A 19,221-nucleotide genomic window follows, 5' to 3' on the forward strand; every position below is an offset into this window, starting at 1 on the left:
GAATAATCGCACCAACTGTTGTCACCTTCTCACCAAGCTGCTTGGCAATGGTCTTGTAGCCCATTCCAGCCTTGTGTAGGTCTACAATCTTGTCCCTGACATCCTTGGAGAGCTCATTGGTCTTGGCCATGGTGGAGAGTTTGGAATCTGATTGATTGCTTCTGTGGACAGGTGTCTTTTATACTCCCTTTAAGAGTGTGCTCCTAATCTCAGCTCGTTACCTGTATAAAAGACACCTGGGAGCCAGAAATCTTTCTGAATGAGAGCGCGTCAAATACTAATTTCCCTCATTAAAATGCAAATCAATTTATAACATTTTTGACATGCGTTTTTCTGGATTTTGTTGTTATTCTATCTCTCACTGTTCAAATAAACCTACCATTAAAATTATAGACTGATCATTTATTTGTCAGTGGGCAAACGTACAAAATCAGCAGGGGATCAAATACTTTTTTTCCCTCACTGTAGACTTTGAGGGACATCCTACAGCCCACTGTGCCATGGTTCTTCACCAGTCTCAACCAGCTCCACGTAGTTTTCGACCTTGTGCTTGCCCAGGAAGCCACGGACAACTGCGACAAAGCTGTTCCAAGCCGCTTTCTCCTTACTAGTGAGCTTCTTGTGGAATTCATTGCCCTCCAGGATCTTCTTTATCTGTGGTCCGTCCTATGAAGACACTGGCTTTGACCTTTGCCTCAGACAGCTCAGGGAAGAAGTTTTGAAGGTACTTGAAGGCTACCGACTCCTTATCTACAGCTCTGACAAATTGTTTCATAAAGCCCAATTTGATGTGCAGTGGTGGCATCAGCACCTTCCGGGGGTCCACCAGTGGCTCCCACTTGACGTTGTTCCTCCCCACAGAGAACTCGGTCCGATGTGGCCAGTCCCGCCTGTGGTAGTGCGCCTTGGTGTCCCTGCCGCCCCAAAGGCAAAGATAGCAGGGAAACTTGGTAAAACCGCCTTGGAGACCCATCAGGAATGCCACCATTTTGAAGTCTCCGATGACCTCCCAGCCGTACTCATCATACGTCAAGGTGTCCAGCAAGGTCTTGATGCTGTTGTCATCCTCTTTGAGGTGCACCGAGTGAGCCAGGGGAAGAGACGGGTACTTGTTACCATTATGGAGCAGTATGGCTTTAAGGCTCCTGGATGAGCTGTCCATGAAGAGGCGCCACTCATTCCAGTTACAGGCGATTCCGATTGCCTCGAACAGACTGGTCACATTGTGGCAGAAGCAGAGCCCATCTTGACGGGTGACGAAGCTGCAAAGGTTGGTGACGCTTCCTCGGATCTGCGACTTGCACACTTTCATCCAACAAGTGCCAGTGTTTGAGCCTAGACGTCAAAAGCTCGGCATTGGACTTGGTGAGACCAAGATCTCTGATCAAGTCGTTGAGGTCTTTTTGGTTGGAGTAGTATGGGTTTCTCTCTTCAGCTCCACCTCTGAATTTGTCATCTGGATCTTCAACGTCTTCCTCGCTCTCTGACTTGCTGCTCTCTTCTAAAAACAGCTGTTCTCTCTCTGGAGGAGTGGGTACGGGGAGCTCATGGCAGTGTGGCACCGGGGCGATGGATGAAGGAAGTTCTGGATACGTGATAGGTGCATTCTTGCCAGTCTGACGTTTGGAAGGGTCCACCATGCAGAAGTAGCAGTTGCTTTGAGTGGTTAGTGGGTTCCTGCCAAATTCTTGGGATAACAAACTTCATGGCTCTCTTTTCCCCTCTGTACCATCCTACAAAATTTCATTTTTTTTCACCCATGCTTATGTGCAAGAGATTCTCGCAACATTTTTCATATATGAAATATTTTTTCAATAACATTGAAAATTGTAAAACATTTTTTTATTAATTCTAACAAATTGTATAACATAAAATTCTGAGCAACAATTGTCCATCTTACCTTCCAGAGTTTTATTTTGCATTGCTCGCAGGTGAAATGAGGTGCCCAGGATTTGTCTTGATCCCCGACAGGCATGACGAAATATGCCCTGTAGGCCTCACACATCTTAGCAGAATCTTCCACAGAGTACTTTTTCGCTCTGGTCTTGATATATTGGCCGCAGACATAGCAAAATGCGTCTGCCGGATGCTTGCAGCCTCTTGATGCCATCTCAGAAAAATACAGATATGTATCCACTTAGGCAACTAAGGCCCCTGTATTTCTACTACTATTTATGTTACTGCAAAGTTCTAGAATTTTTTGAAGATACTCCAAGTTTACTCAGCACTGAATCTATCTGGAATGTTCTGGAAAATAGGTAAATTTCAAAATATCACTGTCCTGGTCACAAAAGCAAAGTTTGTGGGGAATAAAGCCATTTTCTGTACTTTTGAGGCATAAGCATTTAGGAAATAACACTACCCAGGAACTAAAAAAATGTGTTGCACAGTGTATCGAATCGTGACCGTTTGAACTGTCGTGAACCGTCGCGTGTCTTCTGCCCGAGCATGCGACCGTCGTGCAGTCATTGTGGGGGTGGTGGCGTGGGACATCTGCAGGTTACGGAGAAATCACCGAGATGATGGAGTGGCTGAGCGTCAACATGACCAGGTGGGTGGAGCGCTCGTGTTTCGCAGCGCCAAGCCTCCAGGCACTTTCCCTTGCAAATACTAACCAGGCTCCAACCCCTTGCTTTAGCTTCCAAGATATAGTGAGATCGTGGACATTCGGGCTGATATGATAGTCGTGGAGAGTTTCCGTGTGCCAGTGTGGATGTGTTATCTCAGAACCGTGCAAGCAAATCCATACCCCAGTATTCCCAGATTAGTGTCCCATCCTGGTATTCGCCAGACTCAACCCTCCCTAATTTCCCACACCTCGGAAAGCACGGTTGGCTACGTACGGTTCAATATACACCTATTAACGTGCTTCTGCCTGGATTCGAACTTGGCATCTCCGCGATGTAGGTTGTTTTTGTTGGTACTGCAACAATAACAACCTACATTTATTAAAATGTGCCCGTAATGTAACAAACGCCTCGAAGCCCAGATATACAAGGGAGGGAGTGGGAGGGGGTGGGAGCGAATAGAAGGGAGTGGGAGAGAGTGTGATGGAGTGGAGTGGAAGGGGAGGGAATGGGAGGGGGTGGGATGGAGTGGGATGGAGTGAGAGGGAGTGGGAGTGGAGTGGAAGGGAAGGGAATGGAAGGGAGTGGGAGGGAGTGGGATGGAGTGGGAGGGAGTGGGAGGGAGCGGGAGGGAGTGGGAGTACGAGACCCCTGAGCCCACCGACCGCCGCACGTTTGGGTTTGAATCCCCCACCGCGCTGCCACGGCAGCGTTGGGGGGTTGGGTGCCAGGACGTGCGTGTGAACACGGCGGGTGTTGACCTCTCCGATTGTCTCCGCAGCCTGAAGCTGCTGCCGCTACACTCATCACTCACTCCGCAAGAACAGAAAATGGTCTTTGACCCGGTGCAGCGTGGATTGCGCAAGGCAAGCCGTACACTCTGGGCCCACTGGCTTGCTCTTGTCAAAAAAACTCGTCTTCATTCATTCCGGATCATTCGAGTATTCTTGTTTTTGTCTACGAGTGATCAACTTGGGTAATGGTTAGAGGTGGGTCCCAGGCCCGGGTTACGAAGAGGTAGGGAAGCCAGACGGGAGGTGGTGGTCCGTGGGTGGGGTCGGGCATTTCATTCATTGCACCAGGGGCCCTATGGCAATTGCGCTACGGCCGCTGGCTCAACCGTGGGAGTGATTCGAAAATAATCATGGGTGACAACCCCTTCGTGTTAACGATCGCTTTGGGTAATAAGATCGTAAATAATCGGATGAGCCAAGTAAATTATTCGCAAAGTAAAACATAAAAAAATATCCTGCGCTTGAAAAGTTACTGACGAAATTACTGTTTCTGCTTGTCGTGTTTTGTTGAATTGACCCACTAGGTCATCCTTTCAACCAACATTGCTGAAAGTTCGATAACTGTACCTGACATAAAATACGGTAAGTGTTCTGGGGTGTATCGGTCTCAGTGGTTTTCCCACTGTGCTATCATTGATCTCTGGAACTGAACAAAACTAAGATAAAACTATAAACTTTTTTATTTTACCAGCTAAGGTCCACTGAGCTATGTAGCTCTCTTTCAGAAGCGACCTCGCCACAAATGATAGCTCAACGAAGTGGCTTATGTGGAAATTTATAGCAGTCAAATACTCTAAAACACATGTTTCTACATGTGGAGGGAAAACCCGGAGGCCCTGGGGAAAATCCACACGACCGCAGGGAGAAACGCAAACTCCAAATATACAGCAGGTGTCGCGGTCGGGATCAAACCCACGACCTCCTGCATACCAGGCGAGGTAGTTAAAATCTCGTCACTGTGACGCCATCTCGCTTGGTTCAACTTGAATACACGTGGGAGACTGATACAGCACAACCACGACAATATACCTCGCAGTTATGATATTAGTGGTAACGCATCACTGTCTGGTGCGGCGTTTCGCTACACGCAATTCAGCTGTTAGTCCATGTCCAGAGACAAAGGCGCTTCATTTGTTGAGCCCACCTGAGGTTGATAAACTCTAGTGGCACCAATCCCTTTCCACTGCCAATGAAAGTAAATTATGTGATAACCTTTACAAATGAGTGGGTTGTCCCATAAGTCACGTTAATTGGCCATGTAAATAAATTGGTGCAATTAACATTTAGCCACCCAGAGGTGGGCGGGTAGCTAAGCGATTAAAGCATTAAGCCGGCCCCACTGTGATTCTGCGTTCAAATCCAGGTTTCAGCTAACCATGATTAAACTGGGTTCTCGAGTGTGGCGAGTTGATGGTCTTGGCCTGGTTACCAATTACTACACAAAAACACCACCATATATTTTAATTGAACATATGGCAAAACGCCCTTTGCGGAGCATTAAAGAGTGCCCCCCCCCCCCCTAGTGTGGATAAGCATTTCTCTCGAAGTGACCTCACAAGTGGTTACGTTACGTCACATTGCTGGACCGTCCTCCGACACGCTATGTACGGAGTATGTATGTTGCTTCCGCACCGTACGTAGCCATTCCGTGCTCATCGAGGGTGCGGGGGAAGGGCAGCAAACTTAAACACAGAGCAGTCGTAAAGAACTGAAATACGCCGCTGTGATACACCACTGTCCACAGAGTTCCGAGTGGAAGTTTTTTCATCTCCGTGGCATGTCCGCCAACTACAGTTGAAATATCATTTGAGGGACGAGCAAAGGAATGAAACAATAAAATTGGCCTCCCCGTAGAGTGTGCCAATTTGTGTCGTGGGTCATGGACCGACCGTGTGTCGTCAAGAGCTCGGTTCACAGCTGTTGCCACCGATGCCCCCCCCCACCCCCCCCCCCCCCCCCCGTGCCGCCGCGCGTGTTGCAACAGTGATCGATTACTGCCTGGCCCGAGAGATGGTGTGCGAGACCGGCACCAACTACCAGAGCTTGCGTCTCATGTGGGCTTCCAAGGTCAACTGTGACCAGCGGAAAGGTACCCCCGCTGCGTGGCGGTAACGACGCGGGGGGGGGGGGGGAGGGCACTACCTTGTTGAATGTTGAAGCTGAACTTGGTAATGAAGAGCAACTTACCGGTGTGTGACTGAAAGTTTTGTTTTTAACCGTTGCATATTACCTGTTATGTGGATTAGTGAACAGGGTCACGGAGAGATGGCAGGGGGAATCCATGGATTTGAGAATGTACAAATTTGGACGTTTTGTGTCAACTGATAAGAAAAATAAGTGGGCTTAGGAAGAAGGCGTTGCTGGAAAGGGGGGACAATGGTCGTTGCTCGAGATTCGTGGCGGAGTGGCAGCCAAAGGCGCGAACGCGTCCCCAACAGGCCTACCACCAGGGAAAGGAAGTGTGGAAATGAGTTCGCGCACGGGTGACGGATAGATTGTTGCATCGGAGAACCGAGAGTAGGTGAGGCTGGCTCGGGGTGGGGGGGAGGCAAGCTACCATCCAGCAATGGTTTGACCATGGCTGATAAAGATGATGATGATGACAACGACCCGCCAGAGAACACCGTTCCTCCCATAATCCCCATCCACTGCTATTATCGCGTACACGTTCTAGTTTTTTGTCGCCGATGCGCGACACCTCTTTGCCCGTGCACTCGGTCAGTTGAACCCGTTTTGGCGTCTAAGCCAAGGTCGTTCGTTTTGACCGGAGAAAGGTCCACGCTTTCTTTTGAATGGCCTCTTGCAGGGTATCAACCAGTTACTTTTGGACAGCAGCCGGCTTTGGGTCTCAAAAGTCTGGTGCTGTGGCTTGTTTAAAATATTTTATAGATTTTTGCATTAAATTTGTTGTCACGGGGAATAGATTAACTTTCACCACTGAGCATCGTAAACTCACGGCTCTGCTTGTAGCCTTTGGGCAAGGGATCTCATGAGTGATGATGCCAAAATTCGGGGATGGCTGTGCAATTTGTAAGCAAAAAGGGGTGCATTAAAAGCCTCCATTTTCTGGAAGTGCCCAGGTGAATGAAAGGTCACAGTATTTAAGTCACCATTCCTGAGATCCTGCGTTCTAGTTTGATTTCAGCTGAACCGGGTTCTGAGTCTTAAATCATTCCTGAATATACTGCCGAAAACAAAATCATTAAATTTAGCTTTGCACCTAATTTTACAGAATTCCAGCTGTGACTGCCATTACAATGAACATTCCTCTGTCGCAGGGCATGTAAGCAGAGCGTGGCCATAATGCGTGGATTAAAGATAGCTTGTTTGAAGGGATTTCACAAGTAGTTCTACGAAATCTCCTTCCATGGGCCGTTCTCAAACACAGGAGGCGTTACGCTGCTCTTGGAGAATTTGAAATGGGTATTCGGTCTGGTGGCGTGACGTCGACTGATCGCACAATTGGAATGAAGTATGGAAAACCTTTTTTTTCATAATGGTTTTTGTGTTAGATCGCGTAAGTATAAATGTGTCGTAACCCTCCACCACCCGACACAGCCAGTAAGGGTTGTCGCGTAAATAATGCGCCAATTTACTACGTCAGCATCATCGAGCAATTTACCAGACGGATTGCTTCAGGTGGATTGCTTAAATATTCTGTAAAATCGCCCGCTGATGTAATTACTAGCGAAACGTCGTCACCAAATTGTAAATGTTGTGGATTTACTCTCCAACACACCGGTGGGCTGAAGTAGTCACTTATTGGCACATTCTTTACGTGACAGTTCTCTCTGTGCTGTGTCGGGTGGTGGAGTGTTACGGCACATACTTTCGCGATCTAACCCAAAAACCTTGATCGTGAATAAGATTGGTCGCGAAGGCCTACGCGTTAAACTCTTTTTGTTGTTAACGCCAGCGTGTTCTGCAATCTCTCCACCCGCTGCGCACACCGGCAGGGCGTGCCGGTCGCACCTCAAGCGGACACTGCTACAGAATCGTGACCAAGGATTTCTGGAAGAATAGCATTCCCGATTACTCCATCCCAGAAATGCTGGTACGGCTCGCACGTCGCATGCCGTCGACCTCGCTCGGCTCAATTGCTCTCTCCGGCTCGGTCAAGCCGTCCGGTGTTTGCACACGATGCCGCGACGGTGTCTTGCTGCACTCCCCTCACATCTTTCCTGCTCGCTAACGGTTGTCACGTTGGGCCCGCGCTGCGGTTGAGGGCGATGGCTTGCATTATTTATCCCGGCGCGCAGCGTATGCAGACGCTCGTCACAAAGGCAAACGTATTCCGAATTGACTCGGATGGTAATTTGGTGTCCCGAAGAGAGACGTACCATGGCCTATGTTTCCAATTATAGTCCTGTGGTGTTTTTTCTTTAATGATAAGTACATTTACCCCTGGGTGCATTATAAAACCTAAAAACTGGAAGTGTGAAGAGAGCAGTGCTCATATTACAAAAATGTCAATTTCTTCTTTCAAGTTACGGTTGATGGGCGTACCCCCCTCTCCCCCAAAGGCGCGAAACTCCCAAGTGACCAGCGAAGGACAGTGCGGGCGCTATTTTTAATGGATGATAGATAAAGAATGGATACGTTTCTCGAATTGAGCAAGATTGCAAGAACTTGGGGGAAAAAGAGACAACGGGGAGGTAATTCCCAAGCGGAGCTGTGTGCGGGAAAAAACAATCGGAAAGAGGTGTTGTTACCTGTGTGTGTTGAACTTCTTTCGCGCCGTACGTAGCCAACCGTGCTAATGGGAGTGCGGCGGTTGACCGCAGCCTGATAGGCCTGCGCTCTCAACAAGGGGAGTGGAATCCATGAGCGAAGTTCACGTGAACAGTAGCCACGGTCGAGCGGCAGTACTTGCTGGTGGTGGTGGTGGTGGTAAATGTCGATTAACAGATTGTTCTGCATGGTTCTCCACAGGGTCCTCCAGTCTCCTCCCATAGCTCAAGAAAACCCACGCAATGTAACTCGCGTTGGCCCAAACATCCTAATGCTGCAAAATTAGCTGCAATTTACACAGTTTGGATTGCACACAGCAGCAGCATCGCCTCCTACTGCTCAAACTTAGCAGGAGCCTCCTGAAAATGAGTCTTAAGGCTCAAGCTTTCCTGGGTAAACAGTCTCCAGGACAATTATTTGTCAGACTTTGGACGCTTGCTCTTCCATGAAACAAGATTTCGCTTGATGGGTTAAAGGAAAATCTTCATCTCGGGGACGGTGAAATTCTTTGCCTAAGGCTATCGGAGACTCGGATACCGTTGGTATTTTAAAATCTCATCTTAACAAAAAAAAATTAACTGGCCCTTTTCAATGGTTGATTTTTATTATTCAGGAGTCATTCATTTTGTTGTTTGTAAATGTATTCTGTTTTTGATTGTACAGCGCTCTGGGGTATTTGTTTTTTTTTCGTGAAAAGTGAGAAACTAAACAAAATATGATTGTTGTTATTATTATTCTTGACAATGGGAGAGTGATAATAATGTGACTGACTGGAGATGAGCGTGTGCCCGGAGTACATCGGTGGTGAGTGCTGGCGTATCGGTAAATCTGAATAGTTGACATGTCCCGTATTCTCCTTGGATATAAGAGGCACTTTTATTCCCTCTATTTGAAAGCAAATATTGGGATTATTACATTCTGTTAGGTGTGTGCGTCTGTGTGTATGTGGGGAGCGGTAGTGTAGCGGTTAGCGCGCTGCGCTATGAACCTGGCGACCCGAGTTCGATTCCCGCTGACGGTCAACACCCAGTGACGATTATCTGAACCAGTCCCGGGCCTCCCCTAGGCCGACTCAGCCTCAAATGAGCACCTGGTACGATGTGTAAACATCGCCACTGGGGAGACAAAGGCGGCCGGGCGTGGTGTTGGCAGCCCACCCCCTCGTGTGCCGTGCCGCCCTTCACAGGTGCTCGCTAACAGCGCTTGCCCCAACAGTCTGCTAAGGCTACACGGGGGATCCTTAATGTCGGCGAGCCTTTGACACTTGATGTGGCCCCGGAGTGCGCTTGGCTGGGCGGCGGCTGTTATTGTGCGAGGGCACATTTGTACGACTTCATTGACACCGGGCGCAAGTTCGGGGTGCGTCTAACTTTGCGGGGAGCGTCTTCCGATCTGAAAAGCGCGGCCTATACACCACAGCGCTGATGCTGTTGCATTGTGCACTCGCGCGCCGGTTGTGCGCCGTCTTGCTGCTGCCCGCTGCTGCCCCGCCGGCCCAGCGCTGCCCACTGGAGAGCACGGTGCTCAAGGTGAAGCAGCTGGACCTGGGCGAGCCCAAGGCGATGCTGGCGCTGGCGTTGACTCCGCCAAACCTCTCCGACATCAAGCGCACGGTGCTGCTGCTCAAAGAGGTGCGGCCACAACACTCCCCCCTCCACAACTCCCACCGCTCCCCCCAGCACTACTTCCACCGCTGCCCCCACCACTTCTCCCCCCATAATGCCCTCACCACTCCTCACTCTACCCCACTCTACCCCACTGTGCCCCTCTCACCCAAGTGTTAATTCACCCAAAGGTTTTTTTTTTCCTATCACGGTCAACGTTATCTTGGTCTCGTTGTCGGCGAGCCCCTCTGTTAACCCTCTCATCTGCAATTCCCTCCACCCCCGTCATCCATGCTGCAGGACTCCCTGCTTCCATGCATGTCGAGACTCAAGAGCTGGCTGACTGAATTGATTTAGTGACGTGATTAGAGGCCGCGTCACTCTGAGCGAGTCGAAAATGTTAATTGGCCATCTATGTCAAACATTTTTATGAGTTTGCCGATTGGATGGTCTGGTGAATTATGCACCTCGCACACGAACATTTAATGACAATGGGTGGGATTAATTGGTTTTTAATCACGGTCGCAGATTAATTACAGGCCCGAGAGGTCTGAAACGCCAAGTGGGCCAGCAACAAACGGCACACTTTTAAAGTTGTAACCGATAAAGGTTACAACATGGGACCTTTCTTGCCAGTGTAGTGTTTATAATGACGAATAAACTTCTTGTGAGGCACACTCTGTTTATTGTAATACTTCTCTTACACAGTCCTTAACACACAGAGGGGTATACAGTCCCCTCACCCGATACCCTAAGAAGGTACAGCCTCCGGACTTAGAGTGACCTACACACAGGTCTCTTGCTAACCTAAGGAGGTACAGCCTCCTATCTTGGCGGGACTTACTCACACGTCTACTGCTATCCTAGAGTCCTCTAGCTGGGATCTAGGGGAGGCTATCTGACCCACCGCTGGGCCGGCGGGTCTTGACCACTGGATGCGCCGAGCCTTAGCCCTCAGAAGGGCTGGAAGGCTGGGTCCAGGGTCCTGGCTATCTTCAGCCCAGGCTTCGGTCTTCGTGTAGGGAGAGAACTCACTCTTCTTATACCCGTTTGTGGCCAGGTGTAACCAATCAGACATTCCCACGTGGAACTGTCTGATTGGTTCTTACCAAACTGTGGCTACGATCCACTTCACCTCGTCTGACCCCAACCGTTAGGTACACAGAGGTAACGCTGCACTGCCCCTTTGATACCTGGTGGCAATGCAGGTTACCGAACAGTGAGTAGTTAACACCTCTACACCAGTATCAAAGTATTAAAATAGGTTTTACCCTTTCTGGCAATAAAACAGTTGTGTTAAGATGTTCGAACACCAAACAGAAACCTTTTTGCAAGAAATCACGTCTGCATTAACCACACGTACTTGTGGTGAACATGAATACAAAAACTTTTTCTGTTTTCTTGCCAGAAAGGGTAAAACCTATTCTTATACGATGAAACGTGAACACTTCGTGATTTAAGGAAGGTTATCAGAAATTGGGGGGAGAAAGAGGTGGAGGGAGGGAATTCCAGAGTTGAGCAGTCCGAGGGAAACAGTCTGCTTTAGGCGACTAGGTTTGGGGATTGACGAAATTAAAATCCACATACTGGGTACTCACAGGCACTTTCATGAGTGGAAGTCGCTTGCGACGGAGAGGCGGATGGACAGTGGCGTTGTGATTTTGATGCCATTGTTGCCTTGACCAGAGTGGGTTAAGAGAGGTCGTGTCCAGTTCACCTGCTGGGTACATTATTTTTTTGCAGACGGGACGTTGTCTTCTCTGCCCTGTCCACTTGGTACAGAATTCTTCTTGATGGTGGGGGGAGGGCAGCAAGTTTTTGTATGCCTGTGGACTCCCCCTCAAAGTGGTGGCTATTTTATCGACCCCAGAGGGATGATGGGCGAAGTCAAACCCCCAAACAAGGCCGATTTCTCTCTACCGCTGAGCCTTTTGGCCGAATTCTTAACCGCTTGGTGGTACGGATGTATGTTGAACTTCTTTCGCACCATACTTAGTCAACCGTGCTAATCATGGTAAAAAACAGCCTTCTGTTCTGGTCTAAAAGCCTGCAAGGCAGTCACATGTCCAACGACATCTAGTTTCCTGGCATGTTAATGACTTCGCTGGGTATACAGGAGGTCGTGGGTCCGATCCCGACCCTGACGCCTGTATATTTGGAATTTGCGTGTTCTCCGCGTGGTCACGTGGATTTTTCTCTGGCTCCTCGGGTTTTCCCTCGACATTTAGAATCACCAAGCCTTTAAAGTATTTGGCTTCTGAAAAACCGCTATGTTAGCTCAGTGGGCCTTCCCTGGTAAAATAAAAAAAACATATATACATATATAAGTTTTTTTACGCGACTCCAGTTGGTTAGGTGCCCTTTTTGCTAAGAAGTGAGGCATTGATTGGATGGATGCCGGAGAGCTTTGGGGCCAGCGGCGAGGCATTCCGTTTGCGCCGCACACGCCGCCGTGGAAGCTGCATTCGTCTGCGTATTGAGTTAAAGGCAACGTAATTGAGATAAGTGGCCTCGGCAACATCGCGGGCCACATTGGTTATCAGTGTCATTTTTCTGCGTTTGCATTTGGTGCTGCCTCCACTTGTTCGGGAGCGGGGGGGGGGAAGAAAAAGAACAAGCGGGGTGATCCTGAGAAATTTCCATCTCAAATATTCGTTGGTTTTGCATCCATTCCCTTGGTGGCGTTCATTCGTACTGGGGTATTTTTTTGTGAAAAGAAAATCCTCATAAGCCACGTGTCTGTCGTATTTTTGTTTACGAACAAAAGCACGTTTTTTAAATTGTGTAAACCTCCCATTGGACTTGAACGTTAAAAGCTCTCTAGTGTTTTTAGCACACCGTTCGCTCGCCGTGTTACACGCCTGCAGCTATTGATGGATATTTCCATGCTGTTCTCATCTACTAATAATAATAAATGCTTTAATTAGTTGTGGTAACATGTAGAGAGGCTATATTTCCTGTAGAGTAGAATGCCAATTTTTCAAAAGTTTAATTTACAATAAAACATAAAATTGGCCAAACATTTAAAAAAAAAATCCATTAACAAGGTTCTTTTCACTATTTCGCAAATATCACACCTCTCATAATTATTCTATAACTCGTGTGCTTGTTTGGGATGCTGCTGCAGTGCAAATGGTTAGCAAACTGGAATGTGAAATCCAGAGGTTGCCGCATTGCACATTCTATCCAGCAGAATGATCAGGTAAAACCACGCTTAGGCGGATCGGCAGGTTACGCGTCGCGGGGTAAAGTGTGGGTGCGACAACCTCTTCCAGGATGTCTGAACTGCATGGAAGAGGAGGCCACAATCCCCTCTAGTTGGCATTTGTAGAGCTTCTTCTCCTGGAGCCCCTTCAGCCAGCAGAAGCATGAGCAGGCTATTGTAGGGCAGCGCTTTTCACCTTATACTTGCGTGTTAATTTGTATGTACTTGAGAGTACGTATTTAAATGTGTGTGTAAATGTATGTATGTTTATATATATATATGCGTTTCTGGGTCTGTCCCGTGACCACCTGCAGCGGGCGTTCGACACTTCACGTGACCTTCAAGTGCACATAGCCTGGCACAAGCGCCGTGGAGACGTCACCGCCACTTATTGGCGAATGGCAGCTATTGGTCCTGTTGTTGTTGTGCGCGCTTCTCCTCGGTGTGACCTGGCTGGTGCTGGTGGACTGCGCCGGCCACCTGCACGGTGGGCACAGCCGTGTGTGCACGCGCTCGTGTGTGTGTGCGTATGCACTTGTCCCAACAGTCTGTTAAAGCCTATACGGGGATAATTGTGTTTGTGCTTGCATGTGTCCGTGTATTGGTGATGGGGCAGTTGTGGTTCAATTGAGAGTATTCCATACCTGGGCAGTGTGCTCATAACCGGCTCCGGTTTGACAACAGAGGTCTTACTCCGAATCAATCGAGCGGAATTATCTTTTCATCGGCTGCCTAACGCTGTGTGGAAGCTACCTGGCCTCTTGCTCCACACGAAGCTTCGGGTCTTATCTCCCACGGTCATGCCCTCCCTTCTCTATCCTTGCGAAACGTGGAACCCCCCCTAATGGAACAATTTCGCCGGTTAGAAAACATTTAGGCTGGCCTGCCTACGACCCATCCTGAGTTTAACCAGGCTGGATTGTGTGAGGAGCTCACAAAGCCTTAAAAGATCTGGACAAAGTCCCATCGGTGAGCTACTCCAGCAGGCAAGGCTGCGTTGGCTGGGTCATGTAGCCTGCATGCCCAGTCACCGCATGCCTAAACAGCTTTTGGCCGGATAGAGGGGGCTAAACGGGCGAGGCACGGGCTTGAGAAGTGATGGGGTACAAAAGGATGTGGAGCTGAGTGGACTTGCCGATGACTGGTACCAGTAGTGTCAAGATTAGCCTCTGTGAAGTACGCTTCTGAGCAGTTGGAGGCAGTCGCCCTGCAGTAACAACGGAGGGCAGAGGAGCGACGTTCACAATAACGAGCGGAGCGCCGGGTGGCTAAAACATAGCAAGTTGGCACAGTAGGGGGCACTGGAGGGGGCACAAATGGTGCATTGGCAGTCATCTCGGTCAACCCGTGGCACCTGAGTCTATCCCGTGACCTTCTGCCAGCGGGCATTCGACACTTCACTTGGCCTTAACGTGCACATGTCCCCGGCACAAGCACCGTAGTGACATAACCGCCGCTTTGTGGCGAATGGCGGTTGTTGTTTTGTGTGCGTGATTGAGCGTGCGTGCGTGTGTGTCGCCCGTGCATAGGTGCTCGCTAATAGCACTTGCCCCAACAGTCTGTGAAGGCTACATATGCCCATGCATATGTGTGTTTGCGTGTGCCGTGGGCGCGACCCGTCCCGGCGCAGGTCGGCGCCCTCACCATCACGATGGCGGACGGCGGGCTGAACTCGCACGACGGCGAGCTCACCACGCTGGGCCGCGTCCTCGCGTCGCTGCCCATGGACCTGCGCCTGGGCAAGCTGCTCGTGCTGGGGCACGTGTTCGGCTGCTTCTACGAGTGCCTTATCATCGGTGGGCCGCTCGCGCTCCCGCACACGCGTTCCGGCCACGCTTGAAGTCGTTCACGCGTCAGATCCGTCCGTCTGTCCGTCGGTCCGACTGTCCGTCAGAGGGGGGATGGGATTGGGGGGGGTGAATGGGGGTGAGTGGGGGGGGTGGCAGCTTAACCCTCGTAAAGGTGACCCAGCGTGAACAATACTTTACTCCGGTTCTTCACCCATTTATAGATGGTCAAATCAAATTAAAAACTAGTTTTTTTTAACTACTGCTTTTTGTGTTTAGTTTGTTGTCCTTCCATCGCACCTCCGATTAGCACGGTTGGCTACGTACGGTGCGAAAGAAGTTCAACATACATAGATACAAACTGATCAAAGTGCTGCCCAAAACTTGGAGCCGCAAACGCATATTGGAGGGTGATAATCTAACACGCGTATGCATGATTGCACTTCCTGGTTCCGTGTCGGGTTAATGCTTTGGCCGTGTGTGTGCCACTCTTTGTCTCCCACCATGGGGTCAGGATACCGCTTTTAAAAATGGGGCCAGCAAAGCTTTCTTGTAAAGTTGCGTTGCTGGGATGGTGAATCACCAGATGCTTAGTCCAGCGAGTGTGTTTTAGAATTACCCGGATGCCACTACCCCCCTCTTCTCTCTGCCGAGGCTATAATACGACTGGCTAACTGCACACGTCCACCCTCATGATCGCCCAGCATGGCCGTTGAAACAATGGGGCACGTTTCTTGAATCACCCTGCCGGCCTCTGTCCCACCCAGCAGTATTAATGGGTTCATCACAGTCGGCAGGTCGCATGTGGTGGTGGTGGTGGTTGTGTAAATTGTGGTTATGTAGCAGGCAGCGCAGCGCCGCGCTATGAACCTGGCGACCCGAGTTCTATTCCCGCTCATGGCCAACACCAGTGACGATCATCTGAACCGGTCCTGGGCCTCCCCTAAGTCGGCTCGGCCTCAAATGAGTACCTGGTGCGGTGTGTAAACATCGCCACTGGGGAGACAAAGGCGGCCGGACGTGGTGCTGGCCACCCACCCCATCCTGCGCCGTGCCGGCCTTCGAAGGTGCTTGCTAACAGCACTTGCCCCAACAGTCTGTTCACGCTTTGTGTTTGATGTAAATTGTGCTTTACTCGCATCTCTTTCAAGACATCTGGCCAGTGTGGAACGGTAGGCCCAAAGCACCCTCTACAGAGGGGATATTTTGTGCTCCCTCTAGCGGAAGGCCAGCAGCATTGCGAGCGAGCCATTGTGCGGGGGTGTGGTGTCATCCTTAAAGCCACGACGGAATTAACAATTGAGGAATCGGTAAAGGGCTCTCGCGCGCGAGCGAACCCAGCGACACGATCGCGACGGCTCGTCAACCTCGCCCGTCATTTCGTCCCCTTGCAGCCGCGTCGCTGTCCCTGCAGAGCACGTTCCTCACGCCCTTCAACGAGATGCTGAAATCCTTCCGGTGAGTGGCTATCGAGCGCACGAGCTTGGGTTTTTCGTGCGACTCCTGTCCCTGACCTGAATGGAAGTTGCCATCCTAGTTACCCACGAGAGGGCTTGTCCAGATATAGAAAATTTAAACTTATCTTTTTACAAAAGAAAATTGAACGGCAATGATTGCCAGTGTCAATTGCCCTAAAGAAGGTGGAACGCAGGGCGATTGATTGTGTCACTTAAGAGGCAAAGGCTGAACATGAGAAGTACTCTGATTAAGTGTTAAACAACCAATTCTTAAACGTGCTCTTTGTTTTTCATCTCAGCTCATTAGGCCGATGTCCAATTATCGACTGGGAATCCTACTCTAAAATCTGTGATGAAGGTTTTCGCAAATATAGGCCACATCATTTGCTTTTCTTTGCACTGTTAATTAGTTTTAGTGCAACCATCTGTTGATTCAATACAGTGCACGCACGTACAATTAATTTATAAAACGTCGCATTAGCGAATGCGTTAATTAACGGTTTTGACAAATACGATGGCTCTCTGATGGCCAATTTTTTTTCTGCCCTTAGCTGAGTGCTTCCCTCCGCTGCTGCTGTTACATAGGAATGAATCCGGACATTGCTGGGTTATCGGTGATGGGGAGGGCAGCGTGTCGCTATTTAATGACGACAAATTAACCTCGCTGGCCTTTCCGTTCCTCGAGGCCGCTCTGGGAAAATCCCAGAGCGAACCCATTTTGTTAATGGCAGCAGAATGTTAACCCCATTCCGATGACTTTACGTGTACTCTATCGGTACCGAGGCCCACACGGGAGGGCGTGTGGCACAGTTTGTTGCCAGCTATCGTAGAGCGCGGTCGTGCCGCTACGCCTCTCTGCGGTGAGTACAATGTCCTTTAAAAACAACGGCGCCATGCCTCTCTAAATGAAATGTGGAACGGTTGAACCCTCGAGATTCAGCGACGAACGGGGGGACACCACCCTGCGAAACTTGCGGTCGTCTCTGACCGGGAAAGGGTTAATTGACGTTTCGGTTTTTTTTGCTCGGCGGAGATGGCAATGTCTGCTGACGCTGCTGTGCCGGGCCGGTGTGTGGCATGCAGGCACAAGCTCGCCTGGTCCGATGGCTCCCACAGCGACTGCTTGGCCGCAGTTAACGCTTACAAGGCAAGTCGAGGTTTTTTTTTCACCCCCCCCCCCACCTTTTATGTTTTTTGTTTGTTTGATTTCGCCACAGCATCGGGGACCCATTGGCGACTCGGCCGTCCGCTAACTAAGGTTTATTTTTGCAGGAATGGAAGCATTGCAAGGAGAGTGGAAAATTTAGGACTCACAAGGTGTTGGATTTTTCTTTTCACGCACTCATCCGAATGATAGCGCTTTGTGAAAGGGCTCCCCGGTGTTTTGCACAGTTCACGTTATGCGGGCTACGGTGGCCGCGCACGCACGCGTGTAATCCAGGACTTGTCGAACTCCGTGACGCTCAGAAGCTTTGCTGCTCGTTAATCCTGCAACGATTCCCCCAGCCCCCCCCCCCCCACACCGTGGTCCCATAAATTGTCACCAATTCAGAGTCTCTATTCAATTCGAGAAGCGTAGGTTCTATTTTCGCATTGCGCCGAAGGGGGTCACGTGAACACTTGACATTCGACATGTATGGGGAATTCAAAAACATTGATCCTTGCGCAATTAGACACGTGTATCGTGAGCTTCGTGACCAATATCAAGTGGACACATTAAAAGTTCACTGCTTGAGAGCCGTCCCAGCCATTGCCTGCGGCCGTTGTTTTTGCACCTGCCGTACCGACGCCGCAAAGTTGCGATCGAGTCATTGTTCTTTTTTCCCCCAACGTCCTGGTGATGAAGGTGGAGAAGAAGTGGGGGTTGGAGAAGATGATCATCGTGCGCCGGATGCACGAGGTGAGCTGGGATCCGAGGGGGCACGCACCTGCCTTGCAGACTCCGGTCCACATTTTCGTGTTTACCCGTCAAACCCGCGATGTTCCCGGACCGGGTTTTAGGTTTCCGGCATTGCGTGCGGTGCATGCGGTGCGGTGCGGTGCGAAGAGATGGTTGTTTTTTTATCGTTTTGTTTCCCCAGGTGGACGAGCTGATGGAGGAAATAATGAAGCGGCTGTTAAAATTCAACATCCGTTTGGACAAACTTGATGGCATGGAGCCGCCCGACAAATACGACCCGTTTGTCCTGAAGGTTCGGATCCTGGCCGAGTGCTCGACAACGCGGCGCGGCAGTCAGCACGCCGGACTGGCTTTTTGAGGCCAGTCGAATCGTTGCTCTTTTCGAGAAGCCGTTTTGATCACGAGTGGCTGCCCCAGATTGCGAACACGCCGAATCTTGACAGTGCCGACAGACCTTGATGTTTGCGAGTCACCTTGATTATAAGGGAGCTGGCGTGCATTGTCAGTGTTTTGTTTTTGTTGTGTACGTGTGTGGCATAATTAGGTTGCTGCCGTGGTTATAGTAGCCCACCGGAATTGAGAATCAGAATATTTATTTTGACTGGAGGAGGAATCTGATGAGCTACAAAGCTCTTTTTCACCGATGTCCATTCGGGGCGGGTGAGAACGTAACAACAACGAACAGTGCAAAAAACACGACATGAGTGCATAGTACAAGAAAAGTAAACAAATCACCCAGCACACTTACAAAATAAAACTAAACCAATCCTACCAGACAAAGGCCCACCGAGGTATCAATTTATTAATTGCAGCCGAGACGTCGCCGGTTCCATTCGATCTTGCAGCGGGACAATCGAAACACTGGGCACATGTTTAAATCTCCACCCCCTGCCCCATCCATCCTCCATCCCGCGACCTGTCTCCCCAGCACAAACAAATGGGTGCAACGCAGTTTGATCGGCAGGTCACGTGTGCCCGGGGTGTGCAGTGTGGGTAACTCCCCCACCCCTTCCAAATCCGTCTTACCAATGTGGAAGAAGAGTGTAGGCCAAAAGGACCACCCTAGGGAGGCCTACCTAGAGCTTCTCCACTCATAGAGGCCCTTTCACCAGGAGCGGCGGTGACGGAGCAATTGCGGGGCTGCACCTTTGCCCCATACGTAGAGGCACAATAAAT

General features: G+C 49.9%; 1 protein-coding gene across 1 annotated transcript in view; it reads left to right on the forward strand.

The window, feature by feature from the left end:
- TDRD9 (tudor domain containing 9) overlaps nucleotides 1-19,221 on the forward strand; it is a 66,404-nt gene that overhangs the window by 20,550 nt on the left and 26,633 nt on the right. Inside the window, exons 10-21 of the mRNA XM_032955911.2 lie at nucleotides 2,500-2,551; nucleotides 3,349-3,433; nucleotides 3,886-3,943; nucleotides 5,346-5,450; nucleotides 7,318-7,415; nucleotides 9,592-9,723; nucleotides 14,532-14,697; nucleotides 16,083-16,146; nucleotides 17,229-17,292; nucleotides 17,418-17,462; nucleotides 17,992-18,045; nucleotides 18,227-18,337. Coding sequence (XP_032811802.2) covers nucleotides 2,500-2,551; nucleotides 3,349-3,433; nucleotides 3,886-3,943; nucleotides 5,346-5,450; nucleotides 7,318-7,415; nucleotides 9,592-9,723; nucleotides 14,532-14,697; nucleotides 16,083-16,146; nucleotides 17,229-17,292; nucleotides 17,418-17,462; nucleotides 17,992-18,045; nucleotides 18,227-18,337 — 1,034 coding nt within the window. The remainder of the gene's footprint in view (nucleotides 1-2,499; nucleotides 2,552-3,348; nucleotides 3,434-3,885; nucleotides 3,944-5,345; nucleotides 5,451-7,317; nucleotides 7,416-9,591; nucleotides 9,724-14,531; nucleotides 14,698-16,082; nucleotides 16,147-17,228; nucleotides 17,293-17,417; nucleotides 17,463-17,991; nucleotides 18,046-18,226; nucleotides 18,338-19,221) is intronic.

The sequence above is a fragment of the Petromyzon marinus genome, chromosome 17 (genome assembly GCF_048934315.1).
Source record: "Petromyzon marinus isolate PM22_M1 ecotype Great Lakes invasive population chromosome 17, UKy_Petmar_22M1.pri1.0, whole genome shotgun sequence".
Taxonomy (NCBI): domain Eukaryota; kingdom Metazoa; phylum Chordata; class Hyperoartia; order Petromyzontiformes; family Petromyzontidae; genus Petromyzon; species Petromyzon marinus.